The sequence below is a fragment of the Nyctereutes procyonoides genome, unplaced genomic scaffold (assembly GCF_905146905.1).
Source record: "Nyctereutes procyonoides isolate TBG_1078 unplaced genomic scaffold, NYPRO_anot_genome, whole genome shotgun sequence".
In the NCBI taxonomy this organism is placed as follows: Eukaryota; Metazoa; Chordata; class Mammalia; order Carnivora; family Canidae; genus Nyctereutes; species Nyctereutes procyonoides.
The window spans coordinates 14,079,585-14,101,336 of NW_026575049.1; the positions used below are offsets into that span (position 1 = coordinate 14,079,585).

General features: G+C 35.4%; 1 protein-coding gene across 1 annotated transcript in view; it reads left to right on the forward strand.

The window, feature by feature from the left end:
* TRHDE (thyrotropin releasing hormone degrading enzyme) overlaps window positions 1-21,752 on the forward strand; it is a 366,839-nt gene that overhangs the window by 247,863 nt on the left and 97,224 nt on the right. The window contains exon 8 of the mRNA XM_055328866.1: window positions 13,082-13,147. Within this exon, the coding sequence (XP_055184841.1) occupies window positions 13,082-13,147 (66 nt within the window). The remainder of the gene's footprint in view (window positions 1-13,081; window positions 13,148-21,752) is intronic.

The window sequence follows — 21,752 nt, forward strand, 5'->3', positions numbered from 1 at the left end:
GTGCTTTGCACCGTGTGTATACCTGCTAGAGAAATTCCTGGGTGATGGCTGGGTGTGTGCATCTGTGTTTCTCCCATCAGTCTACTTTCTTCCAGACAGCTAGTACTCACGTTCTATCGACCCTCCTCACTCTCTGCATTTATTTCCCTGAGATACCAGAAAAAAAAAATGCATCGATGCTGTCCCTCCTGCAAAATGGGACCCTCTCCTGTGGATCCCAGATGCTCTGGGGCCTTGCTGCAGTGGGTGGCCCAGGTCTGGTGGCTCCTCCCCACCTCCCCAAGGAGCCTGCTCCCCGCTCCACAAGCCCCCTCTCCACACGCATTCACATTCTTTCTCTACCCCATTACTCTTCTCTGCATAAAATGTCATATTTTGTTCTCAATAAAAATCCTTTGCCTTACGTTTTCTTTGCCAGGCGTCTTCTTTTGGTCTTTGCAGCCTCTTAGTGTAAAATCTCAATTCCTTTGCTCCCTTCTCTTTTGAAACTAATTATACTTTCACTTTTACTCCTGGACCGAATTTTTCTCATCAGGTCAAAAATTAACTCCACATTGAAAAACCCAATTAGTCTTCAACTTAGTTGACTTGCTTTCTCCAGCATATTTCATCGTGATTATCATTCTCTCCTTGAAACACCTCTTCATTTTGTTTCCTAGATGGCATAATCCCCCCCCCTTTTTTTTGGTTCATTACCAGCTCACTGGACATTCCTCCCTCATGTTTTTGATGAGCTCAGTTACTTTTCTCAGACTCTAAGTGTGGAAATACCCCAGGACCCATTCTTCAGAATCTATATATAAATATATATTTATGGTTTATGTAATATATGTAATTACATAGTTATATATATTTATAATATACATTAAAGTAATTTGATTTTTATACTTTATAATAGAAAGTATAGAATAATAATTATAAATATGATGGATAATAAATATATAAATAACAAGCTTATACTATAAAATATATAAAACCTGTTTAATATAATATAAAATATATATTTTATTTTTTATTTTTTTAATTTTTTAAAAATATATATTTTTAATCTATACTTGCTTCTTGGGTTCCTGGGTCTCTAGCTCCAATTTCTCTTCTGAATTTTAGATTTCAGAAGGCAACTCTGATTTCTCTGCCTGGGATGCTCTTCCCCAACTATCAACAAGGCTTACTTCTTCATTTGATTTCATGTCTCTGTTCAAATATCAATTTATTGCAGGAATCTTCCCTAATTATCTTACTTAAAATTTGAGAGCCCATCTCCTCCAGCACTCTCCAGCACCCTTACCCTGCTTTATTTTTTTCATGGCAATAATTGGTACTTGGAGTGTTTACATTAAGCTGTTTATTAACTGTCTCTTCCCCCTAGAACGTAAACTCCATGAAAATTCTATTTGGTTTGTTCTCTGCATTATCTGCATCCTTAGAGAAGTGCCTGGCATAGTAAGCACTCGGTAATTGTGTGTTGGTTTCCAAATGAATCTTTAAGTTTACCGCAATGTGCCCTTTTCTCCCCCAATGTGATTGTGTAAATACCCCGGCTAGAATGTTTCCTCAGGTCCTTATCTGTACTTGATATTATTGAACTCCACAATTTTTTGCCTGGTTTGTTAAGGCTATGAAATGCTGTCTTTCTGTTTTAATTTGCATTTCTTTATTAGCGAAATTAAGTTTCTTTTGTGTATTTACCACCCTTTGGATTTCTTATATTTTGAATTTTCTGTGTATATCCTTTGCCCGTTCCCTCCTTCCCTCCCTCCCTCTCTTCCCTCCCTCCCTCCCTTCCTCCCTTCCTTCCTTCCTTCCTTCCTTCCTTCCTTCCTTCCTTCCTTCCTTCCTTCCTGTTTTCATTTAAATTCCAGTTAGTTAACATATGGTGTAACATTGGTCTCAGGTGTACAATAGAGTCATTCAGCACCTCCATACATCACCCAGTGGTCAGCACAAGTGTGCTACTCAATCCCCATCACCTGTTCCCCCCCACCCCCCAATCTGGTAACCTTAGCTGTTCTCTGTAGTTAAGAGTTTATATCTTGGTTTGCCTCTCTCTATTTTTCTTTTCTTTGCTCATTTGTTTTATTTCTTAAATCCACATGTGGGTGAAACCGAATGGTATTTGTCTTCCTCCGACTGACTGACTTTGCTTAGCATAACCCTCTCTAGCTCCATCCATGTCATGGCAAATGACAAGATTTCCTTCTTTTCTGTGGCTGGGTAATATTCCGTAGTGTATTAGATATCTATCTATATGTGTTTATATCTCACATGTTCCTTATCTATTCATCAGTTGATGGACACTTGGACTACTTCCATAATTTGGCTATTGTAGATAATGCTATAAACATCAGGTTGCTTGTATCCTTTTGATGAATTAGTGTTTTTGTACCCTTTGGGTAAATACCTAGTAGTGCAATCGCTGGATCATAGCAAATGACGTTGGGATAACTGGACAGCCACGTGCAAAAGCATGAAACTGGACCACTTTCTTACAGCATGCACAAAAATACATTCAAAATACATGAAAAACCTAAACGTGAAACCTGAAATCATATAAATCCTGGACCTTAGCAGCTTCCTTCTAGATATGTCTCCTGAGGCAAGGAAAACAAAAGGAAAAATAAACTATTGGGACTTCATCCTTTGTCCATTTCCCAAAGGGGTCTTTGTTTTTAAGTTTGTGTGCTTTATTTATTTAATCACTGATTAATGAGAGTCTTTTTTATATTCTAGATACTAGTTTTTTGTTGCTAGTCAGGGTAATTTATCTTTTAATGTATGATGTCTTTTATCATACAGATGTTTTTAGCTCTGTTGTAGTCTGTCCATTTTCTCTTTTATGCTTCATGCTTTTGATAATTTCATTAAGTATCCTTCTTTAATGCAAATTCTTAAACACATGCTTTCCTATTTTCCCTAACATTTTAAAAGTTTTGCATTTTATGTTAAGTTCTTTAACTGGCGCGGGTATTTTTTCAGTTGTTTCCTTTCGTGTGTCATGATGTAAATGCAATTTCATTTTTGTTTAGAGACTCAAACTTCTCGGTGCTATTTATGAATTCCCTGTGCTCGTCGCCCTCTTCTGTAATACCAGCTCTGTCAGCTATCACCGGGATCAGCCCCGGTGCCTCTGTAGTCCTTTGTTCTGGTCCCTGATCTATATCTGTATCCCTGCTTCACCCTTTCTGCCTTACTTCTAACTATTATAGCTTTTTAGGTGTGATTTCGGGTATGATAATTCTCCCTGTCTTGTTCTCTTTTAAAATTGCTACTGTTAACTGTGCCAATCTATATGAATTTTCAGATGAAGACGGTTTCTAGGAAAAGTCTTTTGAAGTTTTTATAGATTAATTTTGACATTTTTATAATAACAGCTCTTTCTAGCTTAATAAGAAATATAGTTCTTCTCTGTTAGGTCCTTGTGTCAGCTATATGATTTTTTTTCCATGAAAGTGCTGAATAATTTTAAATTTCTCCATATGATACTTGGTTTTCTTATATTTGTACATTTTGTTTTTGAGAATAAGACACTGTAAATTAATTATTTAAATTAGTTTTTACTAATTTATATCAACTCTCTTGATTTTTATATACCAATCTGTGTCAGGCAACCCTGCTGCACTCTTTTATTGATTTTATAGAATAATTCAATACATGTGTCTGGATTTCTGTTAATTTGTTGCTTTATTGCTGTCTTTTGCTTCATATTTCTGTTGTTTACTTGTTCTATTGTACTGTTGAATGTAAGTATTAACAGAGGCCATTTTTGTCTCCCATTTTAAGAAGAATGCATATAATGTTTCACTATTCAGTGTATTTTTTGAAGATGCCCTTTAACATGTTAATGAATTCCTTTCTTTTCCCACTTTACTAAAATATATTATTTTGAATGAATGCTAAGTCATAACAAATGTTTTTCCCATATATATTGAGATCATTATATACTTTATCTCTTTTAGTCCTTGATGTGATGAATTATACATAATATATACATATATATATATATATAAATTTCCATACATGATCAAAATGAGATTAGAGTATCATTTACTTTATCCAATTTGTCGATCAGTTACACAGGAATCAAAAAAATGCTAAGATTTTGCTTTTTTTTTTCCTTATAGTAATTTGTATAAGGCAAGGGTAACATGTTACAGCATTTCCTTTAAAGTTGAGTTGCTGCAAAACTGTTTGGCATGGGTGTGTATGTGTGTGTGTGGTTTTTTAATTTTTATTTTTTACCGATGATTAGTATTTTTACTTCTTGGGTCTAGTTTTATAGAAAATTCTTTTTATCTAAGTTTCATATTTATTAGCATGAGTTGTTATAGTTTTGCCTTACTATTTTTAATTTTTTCAGTGGTTATATGCCCATCTTTATTCCTAATATTGTTCATTTGATATATTTATTCCTTCTTTTTTCCCCTTGAGCAATTTTTTCCAGAGCTTTTCTATTTTTCATACATCTGATATATTTTATTTTTCATCTTCTCAACCATTTCTTTATTTTATGTTCCGTTTATTTCTGCTCTTATGTTGTGTCCTTCCATGAACATTCATTTGAATTTGCAGTATTGTTATGTTTCAGATTTATTTAATTGAATGCTTTCATGTAATTGCTATTTCGGACACTGTTGAAAGCTCCCTATTTCCTTTGTCTCTGGATCTGTGGTCCTCATTTTTGGTTTCCTATTGACTTAAATATAGATTGCACTGTTTGAATATCATTGCCTGGGAATAGTAAAAATGAAAAGTCTCCAGTACGGGGAGATGCTGAATTTCATAATGGGGAAGATTGAGGCCTATGTATTGGCTACGAGCTCAGGGCTTGGATTACTGATTTAAAAACAGCAAGGAGTTGGTGGATACTTCTCTTAGCCGGGAACACCTTTCACTGGCAATGGAAAAGTTATAGCATTGACAGCTAATAGGTGTGCCAATAAGTCTAAATGACATGACCTGCTGCATCCAGTTGTGGAAAGAAGAGGAGTCATATGAAGCAATTAGCGAGGGATGTAAAATAATTTGATAAATTGTGTAGTCAGGCTTAAAGGATTTATGACTGCAACAGAGAGAAAAGCGTTGAAGGCTAATATTTGTGGAAAGTATTCTATGACAGTATGGACTTTCCCTGTCCCTTTGAATAATGTATAGGACTTAGAATTTAAGATTGAAAAGGAATATTATTGCTATTGCAGTAAATAGTATGATTAAAGCATGAAGGCATAAGGAATGCTCATGGGATAATGAAAAGATCAGCTTAATTATAGTAGAAACTGATTATTTGGCCATATGGAGAAAATGTGTTGGTAGGCGATGGTGAGTTTCATTGTGTATGGACTTGATTGGTTACTTTAAGAAATTTGTTAAAAAGCAAAGAGTTTAGGGGTAGGGAGCTAATATAAAAATGACGGTCATGATGAAGCCAGTGATAACAACTACATACCTTTGTTGAAGCATATTAGATGCCAAACACTGTTTCAAGTGCTTCCTATTAATGATTTAAATGAATACTTAGAAAAATCTTGCAGTAACTATAATCTTCATCATCATCAGCAGCAGCAGCATCGCCATCATCAGTAGTGGTAGTCATTGTTCTTATATTTTAATGTAGGTACTGACGGAGCTCATCCAGTGTGCCCTAAGCTCTTCATCTAGTAGGTGACAGAGCTAGGACTTTTAGCAAACATGCTTCTTCAGAAGTAATTATCAAAATTAGTCTGGTGTGGTCCATAGGATGGACTTGAGAAAGAAAATGCATCTGGGGTTGTCCCTGGAAGGCTGTAGAACAATTCTGCTGTGTAATGATAGAGTCTTGGCCTCAGAAGTAATAAGCCAAAGAGGACTTCACGCTTCCAAGCATGGGTGACTGGAGCAAGGGGACATTAAGTCTCCTTTCTTATGTTGAATCAACTTTCTTTACCTTCCTTTGTCCTTTTTTTCTCTTCTTCTGCTCTCTTGCCCCATCAGCCTTTCTTTCTGGTTGTCAGTTTATGAGTGAGCAATGTACAGGATTAGATATTTATCTTTTTTTTCCTCAGGACCTAAACATAGCTATCATACTTTTGTAAAAAAAAAAAAAAAAAAAAAAAAAAAAAAAAAAAAAAACAAAGAAAAAAATCGTATTTTTGAAAGACCATGGAGGATGTAAGATATGCTTTTACTCCAGACCAAAAGCCATTCTTCAGGACCAAGTCCCGTGAGAACACCATGTTATCTGCACACATACCCAGTTTTAATGCACAGACATCATTTAGAAATTTACATCTTAAAAATAATTTGATTTAGAATCAATGGGCTAATCCTTCCAGTAACTTAGATAATAACAAGAAAGTCCTACCTCATGGTTTCTGTGCGAATCCAAGAACTCAACAACTTGAATAGACAAAACCAAGTCTGGAGGCAAGTTCTAGTAACCACAAACCCCTGTGCAACTTCGGATAAATTACTTTGTCCTTTGGCCTCAGTCTCCCCTATAGGTAAACTGAATATAATGATACATTATTCCTTACCTGATTCTGTCCTGAAGAAGGGCAAACACATCTATAACAGGAAATGTAAGAATATGCCCACTAAAGGGCTTTTTGAAGAGTAAGAAGGGGAAGATCTGGTTTTGGTGTGCATGCTAGTTATTATTAAGGTACACAAATGGCCAGCTTATTCTAGTAACCTGCCCCCCCCCAACTATTTATATTAGTTTGGACCTCAGCATTTAAAGTTGTCCTACTGGGTCAGATTTCTAAGAAGAAGACACTGTAGTGTGTGAGATATTTATTGAGGAGAGGAGCCCATGAAGGTAGGGAGAGCCTCCTCAAGACTACCCTGCAGCTCACAGCCTGTGCAAGGAGCCAGGGAAGGAAGAAGCAGTGGGTGATAAGAGTTTCGGACTGCAGCCTCTTTGCAGGAAACATTCATCCAGGCCAGTGGAGACTCTTTAGAGCAGAATTTCCTGTTATAGGAGTCCCTATCTCAACAGGATGGGCTCACCTTGATTAATTGCACTGCTGTGCTTAGTCATTGGGTGTGTGTGCACTGGGGAAGGCCCTGCTTTCATGGTGGCAGATGCAGAGGGCCAACAGTAGAAATGTTAAGCAGTACATTTTCATGGCTGCCATATCCACATATAGCATCTGACAAAAAAATCTTACTATTTTTAACCTCGCTAGTGTTTTTTTTTTTTCTTGCTCAACCTGTCCTAAACCAGCTTTGTGACTCCTAGTCTAGCCACATGTTCTGTTATGCCAACCAATTTATATCTTCTAATTCATCCCCAATCCTGTGCATATCGGTCAACTATTTCAACTATGTCTCATTGAATTAGATTCCCCTTCACCCTCTTTTGGGAAACATCTGCTGATTCCAAGAAATGAGTAACTCTAAGAATTTCCTTTCTTTTTATAAGTTCTTGCTGTCTCCAGTGTTTCTGAGGAGTATCATGTAACTATTTTGATTTAGGATCGAGAGAATGTAAACCAGGTTGGTTAAGGACACTGATATTGGAGTTGGATATAAATGGATTTCTAATGCTGTGTCCATAACTTACTACCTGTGTTCATTTGGGCAAGTTACACCACCTTTCAAGACTCAATTTTCTGATCTGACAAATCAGATAGTGATATTTTCCTCATAGTGCTGTGAATATGGCATCTAGAAGGTGCTTAATGAATGAAAGGTACATTATTAATCATTTCAACGTGGACTTATGAATTTTCTGCTCATTTCCACATTCTTGCTTCCTCATTACCTTTTCACTGGAATTACTTCAAACCTAGTTCCACTTTCCAATTCACGTAATCTCAGGACTATATCCCCTGTATTACTGAGAAGTGACAGGCTATCAATTATTCAGTATTTATTGAGAACCTACTATGGGCCAGGAACTATTTTTTGCAATGAATCTACAGCAGTGAGTCAGATAAACCAAGTGTTCAACTTGATAGAGTTTACAATCCATTCCCTCAACTTCTGGGTTATATACTTCAGAATGTCTTATTTATCTTTACTTCCCCTTTCTGTCGTGGTCTTGCCTCAAGGGAAGATTGTTCTTATTGTTTTCCAAACCATAATTCTTTCTTTACCCCGCTATCCTAGAGTCATGGTCCAAAAGCTCTCTCTTGATCTACTGTGTTTCCATTAGATCATCTTTTTCTTTGCATAAAATTTTCTCCCATAATCTCAAAAAGAAAAATGCAAACAAACCTCATGTGAACATGCTTATTGCTTTTTCTTTCTTCCTTCTGTTTCCATTGTTTTTCAATCTGGCTTTCACACCAAGTCTACTTAAATAACTCTTGCTTAAACGTGACCTACTATGGACTTCTTAGCTATTTTTTCCCTTGAAATCTGAAGCACTTATTCTTAAAACATGACACTACTTATACCCGGTACTTCTTCTGTTTTTTTTTTTTTTTTTTTATCACAATGTGTCATCTTTGCTCTTAATTCCATTTCTTCACTGATTTTTGCAATGGTTATTTATTGGGTGCCTATTATGGGCACTCAAGTGAAGATCATAACGACTCTGGAGAGAGAGAGTCTAAGATTCTATTTTCTCTCTCCTTCACTAAAACCTTTGTGCTTTTCTCTTAGTGATCTCACCCACCACAAATGCTAATTTAGGTCTTCAATCATAACCTGCCACTGAACTTCATTCCTGTGGTTGCATGTGCCTTTTCTTCCTCTGGTTCCCTACCTGTTCCTCAAACTCCACAAGTTTTAAACAGCTGTTACCATATTCACTTACCTAGTCCTTCCTTTTTTTTTTTTTTTTTTTAGCCCTTCCTTTTAAATTCTACATATCTGCTAATATCATCTTCTAGTCAAGGAGGCTTTAAGGTTTAAAGTGATCTTTGTTCTATTCCTTAAACCTGTCTATGATTTTATCTTCATTGTTACTGTTATTTGCTTCTGCTTCTAGTGCTTTTACTTCCTTCTTGGAGTATTGTAGATAAATCAGTTGAACAGTGCAGGGATTGGGGGCATTGCCACCCCATGCAAAAACCCTTGTATAACTTTGACTCCCCCAAAACTTAACTACTAATAGCCTCCTGTTGACTGGAAGCCTTACTCATAACTTACATAGTCAATGAGCACCTATTTTGTGTGCCAGGTGTATTATATTCTATATTCTTACAGTCAAGTAAAATAGATGCTACGTTATTAAAATCAGAAGAGAGAGAAAACACATACTGTACTGTGCTTATTGAGAAAACTGTGTGGAAGTGGACCAGTGCAGTTCAAATCCCTGTCGTTCGAGGGCAAACTGTACTTTTAAAACCACCTTTCCAAAATCCTTCCTCCTCTTCTAAATAGGATCTAGTTCCTTAGCCTTGGCACTCACTCTTTTCTAACGACGGCTTACACCTTATGTCCCATCGGATCTTCTATTGCCTGGGTTTATACCCTTTGTCCCTCAGCATCACCTTCCCTACTTGTGCTTCTCACTTTCACACCCACGTGACTATACAAAGGCCATTGTTGCCATTCTTTAATCTCTGTTTAACTTTGTTCCTGGAATCCTATCCGTCTTTCAAGGTCCAACCCAAGCATTTACTTTCTTAGACCCCCCTTTATCCTGCTTCCCTCCAGATAGAAGAACTTTCCCCTCTTCGGAAACAGAATAGAATATTTTATTTCTTTGCCATTCATTGTATATAATATATTGTATCTTCCCATTTCACTTAGGAGGCTTTGAGGTCCTTGAGGATGGAAACTTGTAGCTTTCCTATTTATATTCTACAGGATACTAAGTTCCCTGCCTTACTCAATAAGCATATGTTAAAGGAATAAATTAGTTGAGAAGACCTCCCTCTCTTCCAAAGTGATTGCTCATCACTAATGTACACTGATAAAGTAATAAACTGTGTATCCTGGCAGAGTGGCCTTCAGGAATACAAAGTAATTGCTGTGCTTTTACTGACTTCTCCTGCTCTCTCACCTAGTTATACTGTTGAGAGGACACCTTCCCTGAGCCAGGCACAGGGAGCAGGGTACCAAGTCATGAGGACACAGCCCCTTCTCTGGAAACCTTTACTGTCTCTAAGATGGACATGCATATGGAGGACTAAAATGTAAAAGGAAAGAAATTTTAGCTCAGAACTTCAATGAAAAAAGTAGTCCATAGAGAAGAATTGCTACATGAGGAATGGGTTTATAAGCATACTTTTTTGAAATATTCTTTATGAGATCTTAAAAGAAAACGGTAGCTTCCATCTTTGTATCTCCCTGAACCTTAGTGTAGAAGATACAGTGATGGGTTTTCTTTTTCTTTTTTTAATTTTTATTTTATTTTATTATTTTATTTTATTTTATCTTTTTTAGTGATGGGTTTTTTTTGAGCAAGTCTTTATAAAAATCTTGTAGAAACAGTGTATTTATTTCCCATAAAGCTACTTTAGGCCGCCCAACATCCATTTTCTTTGATTGGGCCTAGAATTTTGAATCACAAGTGAATATAAGTTACCATATTTTATTTTATTTTATTTTATTTATTTATTTTTAAGTTACCATATTTTAAATGATATTTGCTTGGTGAAAACAATGTTTCAAAGATACGCTGAAAAGGGATTTGGTGTTTCTTCTTCTTCTTTTTTTTCTTTTTTTAAAGGTTTGTGGTGAATTATGCTCGTATTAAGAGGTGTGATCTTTGTTATGATCCATACCTAGTAGGTGCTCAGTATATATTGGCTGAATGATAACAGTTGGAGAGCCCATCTGTCTGTGCAGTTCTTTGATATGGGGATTTTTAAAATTTAGCTTTGGAAAGAAAAGGCTAGTTAAATATAGAAGAGTGCATGCTACTCTGGAGAATTTTAAATGTTCAAGTGGGCAACACAGACACATTTTCTAAAAGTTAACTAAATTACACAGTATAATAATAAAAGAAATTCGGTGGTATTATATAACTTTTAAATATTGATTGTATTTCTAGGTTTTATTTCCTGTTAGCACTCAACCAAGACAGGAAAACGGGTACATTCTTTATGATTAGAAAGGACTCTTTTGCCATTAGACCATGCTAAATTGATAGTTTTTATAGCCTGACAAGAGACCAAGTCATCATTACCTGGAGGGAAACACTTAAATCATCTGAAGATGGCTATTTTGTTCTGAAGGAAAGTTTGAATTGACTGCTTGAGATTCTAAGTCTCACTTCCCAGGTGGCAAGGGTTAGTTTTTGCTGCAGAACTGACAGTTTCTACCCTCTGGGTGGGTAGATTAGCCTGGGAAATGTATAGGAGGAGAGCTTGTCAAGGAAATTCAAGGAGCAGAGCTGATAAGTTCTAGGGGGAATTCTAACCCTGTCCTGTGATTGAATCATAAGCGCTTATATTTTATGGACTTACACAAGTGTGCAGAAGATAAAGAGGAAGAAGCGAAAGAAAGAGCAAAGAGTAGAAGGTGTGGGAGGAAAATATATCAGAAGAGGCATGAAGCTCTATGGCTTGTCCAGCTTATCATTCGTTGAGTTGTGAATAAAATACCAATTCTGGGAGCATTTTTGGGGCTGATTGAAATTTTTTGAGACATTTCTTTAATGGTGATTCATGGAGCTCGAGTTATTGGATTGCATTAAATTCCAGTTATGGGAAGCAATCTTTAACAAATAATAAAAATTCATTTTTGTGTCCCTGGAGTGACTGCCACAGTTCAGTTCTAGGCAAGATGAATCCACGTGTGGTCCGTGTGATTGTCTTATAAAAAAGAGACAACTAGTAAGAAATGAGTTGTTGGAGGGTGTGAATTTATAATGAGTACGAAGTGGGATATTGTAGCTGTCAAGGAGCTTTCTCCCCCCGAAAACCAAGCTGTCATTTATATTTATACTTATGTTGCTCATAACCCACTGCTTCATAGCTAAAACAACTTAGTGCAGATTGAAACATCTTCTTGAAGTCTCATTTATATTTCACATACGAATTTGTGATTATCCAGGCTTAATCATCATTTGGACTGTTTTGTATTGATTACGTGTCTATCCTTTCACACCGATACTGTTCTATAGTATTATAGTCATTGTTGTTGGTGAGGTAAGCTCTGAAACTACCATTTTCTTCCATTATTCTAAATATTTATATCGATCACGTGTTTTACTTGGACGTTTGGTTACATCCAGCCTCTAAACAAAGTAGACAGGAAATAAAAACAATTTGCCTGATTTAATACTAATAACTAACACTCATTTCACAGTTCCTGGTTTTCAGACCCAGTTCGCCTTATATATAGTAATTCATGTGAGCTTCAGAGCAGTTACAGTAAATAAGGCCTATTAGTCTGGGCTCCCGGGTGGCTCAGCGGTTGAGCGTCTGCCTTCGGCTCAGGTCATGACCCTGGGGTCCTGGGATTGAGTCCCGCATTGGGCTCCCCACAGGGAGCCTGCTTCTCCCTCGGCCTCTCTCTCATGAACAAATACATTTTAAGAATCATTGAAAAAAGTAAGGGCTATTACTGCCTACAGTTTACAAGGTGAGAAAAGTGAGGAGCAGAGAGGTTAAGTAATTTTCCTGACTTAAACATGGCAAAATGAGTGTCAGAGCCAGGATTTGAGCCCAAGTAGTGTGAATACTTGGTAATCCCTACTCCACTTTTATAGCTCAACTTTTAGTTGAGCCAGGGGTAGAGTAAATGGCTATGTTACTCCAAAGCTTTATTTTAATATGATTATTTATTAACATGGGTATCCATCCCTTACTAGATTATGAGCTTGTAAGAACAAGAACCATGTTTTATTAACTTTGTCATATACAGCGTTCAATAAAAATTTTATTACTCTTGAATTACAGCTTATTATTGCCTTGAGATACTCACTCTGTCCAGGAGACTGTCCTGAGAAGTCACTGGTTTTATATCCACAGAACTTTTAGATCCACAAAATAAAAAAATTCAATTGCTATCTGTGAGGTGGGATATTAGATTCATGATGCTCTTGTTTCTTTTCTCTTTATAAGAATACAATAGCATGAATGAAGCAGACTTTTTAATTGATACGGGATAATTTTAGAACCGTGTTACTTGATTGAAATTTTCTTCTTCTTCTTCTTCCTTCTTCTTCTTCTTCTTTTTTTTTTAATACTGTTTCCTACAGGGTGCTGCTCTAATTAGAATGCTGGCTAATTTTATGGGCCATTCAGTATTTCAAAGGGGTTTACAGGTGAGTAAGATGCTTTCTATTCTTTCTCACATTTTCCTTGTCAATATATTTATTCTAAAGTGATTTCACAGCTTGAGAAATTGCCAATTCAAAATTGCTGAATTTGTTGGGAAACTTTAAGATGAATAAGGTAAGCAGTGTCTTTCCATATGACAAATGAAAGTGGTAGATAGGATTCTTACTGTATCAACTGGTGAACCTTGAACTGTTATGCAATTTAGATCTGCTTAATATGCATTTTTAAATTGAAATATTTTTCAAATATGCGAGATTCTCAATAATTGGCATAAGATTTCCTGAAAGCCTACTTCTCTTTCCTTCGATATAAAAGTTTATATAAAGTGAAAATAAATTCTGTTAGCCTTACTAATAAAATTATGTATTTGAGAAAATCTTAATGCAATTTTTCAGACATGTGCCTTGTATGTTGTTGTTGTTTTATGATTGATATGCATAAATTATTTCTTCCAGAGATGTTTAAATGTTTTTACCATTGGAAATACAATGTTTTAAATGAAAGAAAAAAGAAACAGTGTTATCATACTGGATTTACAGTATGGAGTATGGAATTTAAGAGTGATTCTTTAGAAAGGAGGATTCTTAAACTTTTTAAAGCAAACACAAATATAGAAAAATAGAACTTTTATTCCATTGAATCTGTTGGAGTAAATCATGTTTCTAGCAGCTGTGATTGATGAATTATTTATGATGCATTCTGCTACTTAGAAGTGTCCTTTAAAGTAAATTGATGTTCACCTGAAATACAATTATGCTAAGACAGAGAGAGCAATCAATCTTATCTGTTCTTAGTAAGCTTTTCATTTTGAAATTTAAATAAACTACATATGGGATGAGGTCATATTTTAGTAGTATAATTCTATCTTTACCCGAAATAAACTAAAAGAAGAAATACAAAGCAAGAGTTAAATATGTTATGACTGGGCTACGTGTACTTAACACAACAGAGAAAAAATGTATACATTTGTTGAAGAATAATTTCCCTTAGAAAATATTCTTACCGATTGGTTCCAGCAGGGGCTGAAACTTACTTAAATTAGCTTTTTCCATTCGGGACACCTTCAGAATAGCTGAATTCTAGTGAAACTTATTTGCCGGGTGCTAAAGTCTCTATTCTGATCACATTGTCGAGAAGATCTTTTTTTCTCAAGGAGGGCCCTCCTTGAATATCAACTGTCTCTTGAGGAATCTCCTTCCTATCCCCAATCCTTTGTTTTTCCCCATTGAAGTTGTAGCGTGACAGTTCCAGGAACTAGCTAAGCTTTCATGAGGGCAACACAAATTGAATTTGATTTCCTGGTAGCAAGTTGATGTGAAATCATTTTCTGTATAAAATTTTTATTGTTTTTCCTCATCTGTTGTGTATAGAATTGCTCAGCACATTGAATAACTCTAGTTATATTATTTGAAAAGGATTATTGTTTTGCAAAGTTTTTCTTTATTTTGTTATTTTCTGATGGTATGCAAAATGCATCCACTTTTAATACGTTCTTTGCTACGGACCCACTGTCTTCAGTTTTATTTGAAAAAGAACATACCCTTGGACTCTTATTATATTAAACTTCTATTTGAAGCTTGTATTAATGTGTGCCTTTATGCTCTGATGCTTGATTTGGTTAATTTTCAGCTGAGGGGACTCTATGTTTGTCAACATTGCATTTCATTTGCCTTGTGACATCTCATTGATCAGATAGCTCTGTATCCTTCAGTACTTTGCTTGCAGCTTTATTTATACTCATCACTCAAACTGATTTAGTGTATCATCAGCAGTTTGGATTAGTTTACAGTAGATCCCTATGTCTAGGTGATAAATTATCAACTCTTGTGCATGAAGATGTATGGGCTACATTTTGGAAATGACCTCCCGAACAGACAGTTGGTGTCATGGTGCTGAGTGGTCACCGAGTTGATGTTAATATATTTCCCGTCCACCAGGCTCTGGGGAATCTTGGCTTACATGTTGTTGTGGAAGCTAGTCTGGACCGTCAGTGCTTACCTCTGTTGGAAAATGTGTTAATTGTTTTTGCACTAACTGCGGCTCTTTCTATGTTGGCAAATGGAAGTTTATGTTCCAGACAGATCCAGAGTTAGGTTTACAGGTGGAGTCAATCCCAAATTGCAAATAGTATGTTTGTCATCTACATTTTTTTCCTCCCTCCTTTCTTTTTTTGTTATTGTTGTTTTTTTCCCCTCCTTTCTTTTCTTCCTTCCTCCCTCTTTTTTCTTGCCTTTCCTCCTGTCCTCCTTCTTTTCTTCAGTTTATTCCTGGGACTTTTCATGTTCCACACAGGGACAAATCTTATAATGGTAATTTCTTCTAAAATTTGTGTTCTCTTACAATTTTTGTATCCTTACAAACTGTCTTAAACCCTATTGGAGACAAGGCAATATATTTTATGAATATAACCACAAACGTATAAAATATAACACAGTTGACCTTTGAACAATAGAGAGGCTGGGGTACTGACCAGCCCCCTGCCCCAAACACACACAGCCAAAAATCCACATATAACTATTGATGATCAAAACTTTACTAGTATCTTACTATTAACTGGAAGACTTACTGATAACATAAACAGTCAATTGACACATTTGTATGTTATATGTATTCATTGTATGCTGTAATCTTATAATAAAGTAAGCTAGAGAAAAAGTGTTATTGAATGTTAAGGACAGGAAAATACCTTTACAACACTATACTATAAAAAATCCACGTTTAAGTAGACCTGTGTCGTTCAAACCCATATTGTTCAAGGGTCAACTATATATAGTATCTAAAATACACAACATAAAATTTAAAATCTAATATAAGTATATACTAACATATAATATATATTAGTAGCTATAAAATAATTTATAAATATAATATTTATCTATTAAATATAATAAAAGTGATCTAGAGAGGTAGTGGGTTTCTGGAAAATTTCTGTTTTGGTATGTGTGTGTGTCTAATTCCCTTATTTCTTGAATTTTATTTGATGCTTAAGTGGTTCAGTTTAGCATCGTTTTAAAATAAATTGCCCCAAAACTTCTTTTTGTAAATAGACAGTATGTACAGTCATAAAAATTTAGTCCTGGCTGTCATTAATAAGTCAGCTTCTGTTTTGATGTTTAAATTGAAAGTGAAATATAGAGCAAACCAAGCATGAACCCCTGTTGGATTATGTATGCCCTCATAAATAACATATTTTAAAGCATAGAAATGTTTATATTTTTGCAAACTCTATGTATCTACTGTTTTACATAATCTATTTCCCAAAATAATGGCTGGTGTATTTTGGGAAGCATGAGACAATGAAAACGATTCTCATTTCTGTTTCTAATTAATGGTAGGCTTTCTACAGGTCACTAAATCCTTCTTCACCCCTGACTCTACAGTTATGAAATGCAAGAGTTGGACTAAATACTCTTTAAGATTTTTTTACCAACTTTCAGATTCTCCAAATGTAACATTTATTTGATGCATTTTACTAGTTAGACAATTTGGGTTTAATACTTTAATTTGGGAACAGCTATTAATTTTATGGAAAAATTTGTAAACTAGATGTGCCAAAGTGAGTGACTCCCTGTTCTTGAGTCTTTAGTTATTATCTGAATATTAAGGCTATAAGACCTTCCATGTACTGTAACCACAGTCAAAACAGACCAGCATTTGTTGTTACAGAGGTTTTTGCTGGTGAAGTTTCTTTTTGTCTACTCCTAGGAAACTATATTTCCCTTGCTTTTTAGTTATCTTTTGTATTTTGTTGCACTTCCATATTTTGCTCTGAATATCTCACAGGTTTATGATTAAGCTGTGATTGTCTCAGGTGACATTTTCTAAGGATTTTTTTTGCAATTTCTTGGTGATTTTTAGTGTATACACTATCTTTCCTAAAGTCAGAATTTCTACTTGTAGTCCTGGAATCGGCTGGAGTCAATGGTACCTTTGGGTCTGATGGCGTTGAGGTGCATTAGAAGAGGAGGAGAGTCAGCTTGGTCTTGAGGAGAATCAGCTTCCTCCCAAATGAGTGTCATTAAAAGGGATTCAAACTAGTGACAACTAACTTTTTTTTAGAGAAAAGAAGAGCTGCTTTTGACTCCAAAGGAAGTTCAGTGGAATTTAGACTTTCAAGGTCCCCATTCCAATTCTCTCCTGTCTCATCAGAACCAGCCTTTCTTCTCAAAGACTTTGTAATTCTGCATTCTCTGGTAATGTTCTATGGAAGCAATCTTTTGTTTTCCCAAAGTCTGTTCTTCCATTTAGACAAATGCAGATGATAATTTAAGAAACTGTTGGACCCTAAAAACCATAGATTCCCAGGACCTCATTCCCCATAATCAGTCATCTAAATCTAATCAAGGCAGAAATATAGATTGCAGATTCCCAACCTTGAGGGTCTGTGTGCTGGAACATACCACTCCTGGCACATAATACAGTGGCAAAACCAAATTCATTGTAGGTATTTCGAACAGAAAGGGATTTAGCATCGAGTATATGAATTTTCTAAAACTGTTGGGAGGGTTTGAGGAGTAAAGGGCGGGGAAGGTACTGCTAGGCTTCAGAAAATCAACATATTTAGCTATCACAAAGACAAATACCCATACACTTGATGTAGTTCTAGTTAGGATTTGGGAGGGACTGAGATTAGATGGGTTTGTTTAATCCATGGTCTTTATCCAGAAGTGCCTTGAAAGACTTTCTTCAGTAGGCTTTGGTGACACCGGGGTCTCCTGAGAGTGGTCAGAGTTCATTCCATCTTCAACCCAAAATACTGTTAAGTATTGCTGAATCTTCCAGCAGTTCTTATACCTGTATTTCCTGGGGATCTTATTGTGTAAGTGTGTATTTGTTAATTTTCACTCACATGTAGTAATGCTTATGCATATAAGCAATAAAGTAGGATCTATTTCTTTTACTTTGTTTTTATAACTTATGCTCCTATAGCTCAAATCCTCATTCTATATAAGTACTATACACTTGTTTCTGAGGTAATTCAAGTAATGATTCTCCTAGATAGAATTTTTTTTTACATGGCATTGAACTTTCTTATTTCATTTTACTTGTTTTAATCTCCTAGTTATATTTTCTTGTTTTCTCTTACTTTTCTGGAAATAAAAGAATACAGCTATAATTATGAAATCCTCAGATAACATCGATTGGCTCAGTAGCTATTAAAAAATAATTATTACATAGTACTATTGCTTTTTCTTTTCAAACAAAACAATATTGTTATAATGATTTGAACCTCGCGACACCATTCTTCATGTTATTATGAGTCAACACCAGGGAATTGAAATTGTGAAGAAACATCATTATTAAGCTTATTATAAACTCAAAACCTGAAATCCACGTCAGAAAATGAGTTACCTTCGTGCTCAACCAATGAGAGTAATTCAATATCATCTAAAATGTAGTTGAATAAAAAAGATTTCTCTTGATTAGTATTTAACTGCTCTTTTCCATAAGGTAACCCAGAACAAGATGTTTGGCTCCAATTATCAGGGTAGAAATTGCTTATGCAAATCAATGTAAGGCAATGAGGTGTGGATTAAAAGCAAAAGGGAAATATCATTATTATTGGTTTGTGCTCATAAAATTCTGATAGCCTGAAGGTAATGACAGGCACAAAGCCAGAGGGATTATTAGTAGCAACAACATACTCAATAACTTGTGTTCCAGTGAGAAGTTCTATGTTAACATGTGTACACAGGATTTTTATTTGATAACTTCTGGCCTGCATTTCTGAGAGAGCGTTTGCTCCATTGCATGTAGATTTTTCAGAAAAATGAAAAGTCATAGAATAATGGAGGAACAAGGATAGTGTGTTGAAGTTCATTTCCTTGCTGAAGAGATAGTATTGTGTTTCCATCCAGATGGTAGCTGAATCATGCTTAATCTAAAATGAATAACCACAGACAGATTTTGCTCAAATTTCTCCATATTTCACTTAAGTCACTGGGCCGTTTTAGTACACCATAGGTAGAAAGGTTAACACTTCACACTAATTTGTTGTGATATGATAATAATGTTATCATTGCTGGTGTTTTTAACCATTGGATTTGACCTAATTAGAATTTGATTTATTATAGACCTAACTATGAAGCTAAGATCATTGAGAATGTTAATACAGAAAAAAAAGTATTAATTATAAGGAAAGATTCCATGGGTTTGAGAATCAAGAATACTATCTCTAATAAAAAAAAAACACTTTAAAAATAAAATAGCAGTAGTTATTCATATTTCTCAGAGAGAAATAACTTCTATTTCATCAGTTTCAACTAATTTGTTTATGTTCGGCTATTGATTCAGTCCTTATCATTTTGCCTGAGTCCTCAATGTTGTTAACTGGCCACAATGACTACGTAGCATTCACTAAAAAGCCTTTACTATTAATGACATAGATCTCTGTTTGATCATCCGGTGGGTATTTACTCAGCTCAATAGGAAGCCTTAGAAAGTTATATTTAGTGGTTTTCTTTTACTTGTCAGTTAAGGGCTCAGGGTATTTTTTTAATTTTTATTTTAATTAATTAATTAATTAATTAATTCATGGCTCAGGGTTTTTTATACATTTTAGCTAAATAGGGCTGCTCCTATAAAATGATGTCCTAGATAACTTGATTTTAAAGGTATCTGTGAAATGTTTAGGCACCTTTGGTTAATGAGTGGCTATATTTGTATGGGGATATGTGTTCAAATGTACGCCAGTCTTTGAATATGCAAGTCCTTGGGTACACCCATCTGCAAAGTGTCTCTCACTCCTTCAGCACCTACCATTTGATGACATTGCTGGTGCAGGATACATAAGCCTGCCTCACAGGCATCTGTTTCCCTGACCTATTATAACTCCCACATCAGCAGTTTTCTTTCTTTTCCTTTATGAATTTCTTTTTCTTTTATGTTCTCTTTTCGGAACTTTCATGCAATAGCCTAGAATTACTTATCTGGCAACGTTGTAAATTGTGATGCAAAAAGAACCCTCCCAAGTGGGAAAGATGATTTTTTTCACTACTTGTATTTTCCTAACTGGTTTTACATAGGTTCTTTTTTTTTAATTTATTTTTTATTGGTGTTCAATTTGCCAACATATAGAATAACACCCAGTGCTCATCCCATAACTGCCATTACATAGGTTGACACCAGGTGGACCATAATATCTTTAGTTTTTTTCTGTGTGTGAACATCTAGATCACTTTCCAGTTTCTGTTAAATAAACACTACTGTCATGGTCTTCAAATGATAGGTTTTCCCATTATATTTTGGTAGTCTCTTTATAACCATTTCTGTAATCATATCATCAATTTTCTTTTTTTTATTTTTTTATTTTATTTTTTTTCATATCATCAATTTTCTTCCAAAATGTTAAGCCAATGTATAGTGGTAGAAGTAAAGTTCGAAAGTTCTCTTTTTATAATACACTAAGCAAACAGCTTTAGGTGTTATTTTCAAAACAATTTTCTTACTAATTTAGTAAGTAAAAAATTACCCAATTGCTATCTCAATGTATTTTTTTTTATCACAAATGATGTTTGAAAACATTTCATATATTCTCTTGCATTTTACTCTTTGGTGACATAATCATCCATGTGTTTTACCCATTTGAAGATTGAAGTTTTACTCTCATTTTCATGATTTTGCATAAGTGGCTATATAATAAGAATATCAAACCACAACATATTTGCTACACATTCTTTTTTCCCCATGATATTTAAATATCTTAGTTATTATTATTATTATTATTATTTTTATCTTAGTTATTATTGTGAAAAAAGCCCATGTTATAAATGAGTGGCTTAGGAGGAGTGCTAAAGACCCAAGCTATATATTTGGAAAATGACTTACAAAAAGTTCAATCAAATGCATTCAAAACACTTGATCTACTTCTGTGTTTCTATCATGGAAGGGAAGGCTCCGGGCTAGTAGGACATGCAAAGAAATGGTGATGTTCATTTGTCATACTGAATCTCATTTCCTTTTGCAATCACTCTCTTATATTCACCTATTCTCTTCCACTCAAGGCCTCTCCCTGTGATTATTTTACAGATCATTTTTCCCCCTTAAGAGCAATAGCTCATTATAGCGTTAAGATCTTCCCTTGATGCTTTGTGCCAATAAACCAAAATTGTGATTTCACCTCCTGCACCAGCTGTGCTTAGTTTGATATCTGCAGTACACGTTGCTCCCCAATCAGGCGTGTTGGGTTGTTCATTTATTCTGCACAAACTTATTACATACCCACTCTCTGAGAGACACCGTGGCAAGGGCGTGCTGCACACCCCAGATACAGCCCCTGATCCCATGAGTCATATATAACAGGGTAAGATTGGCCCTGAGTGGGGAAAAAAGTGAATGCATATATGTTTACTAAATGTGAAAAATGCTGAGAAAGAAAAAAAATAGAATGCTAGAGAGTGCATACGGGCGGATGGGCCAGGCAGTCTTAGGTTGGGTGTGTAGGATCTCCCCCTGGAGAAGAAGGCACACATACTGAGGTCTGAAGCATGAGAGAAAGTTGGCGGAGGATGGAGATCATTCCAGAAACATGGAAGGGCCTGTGCAAAGGGCTGAGGGGAAGGACTGAGCAGGTTCAAGGAGAAGAAAGAA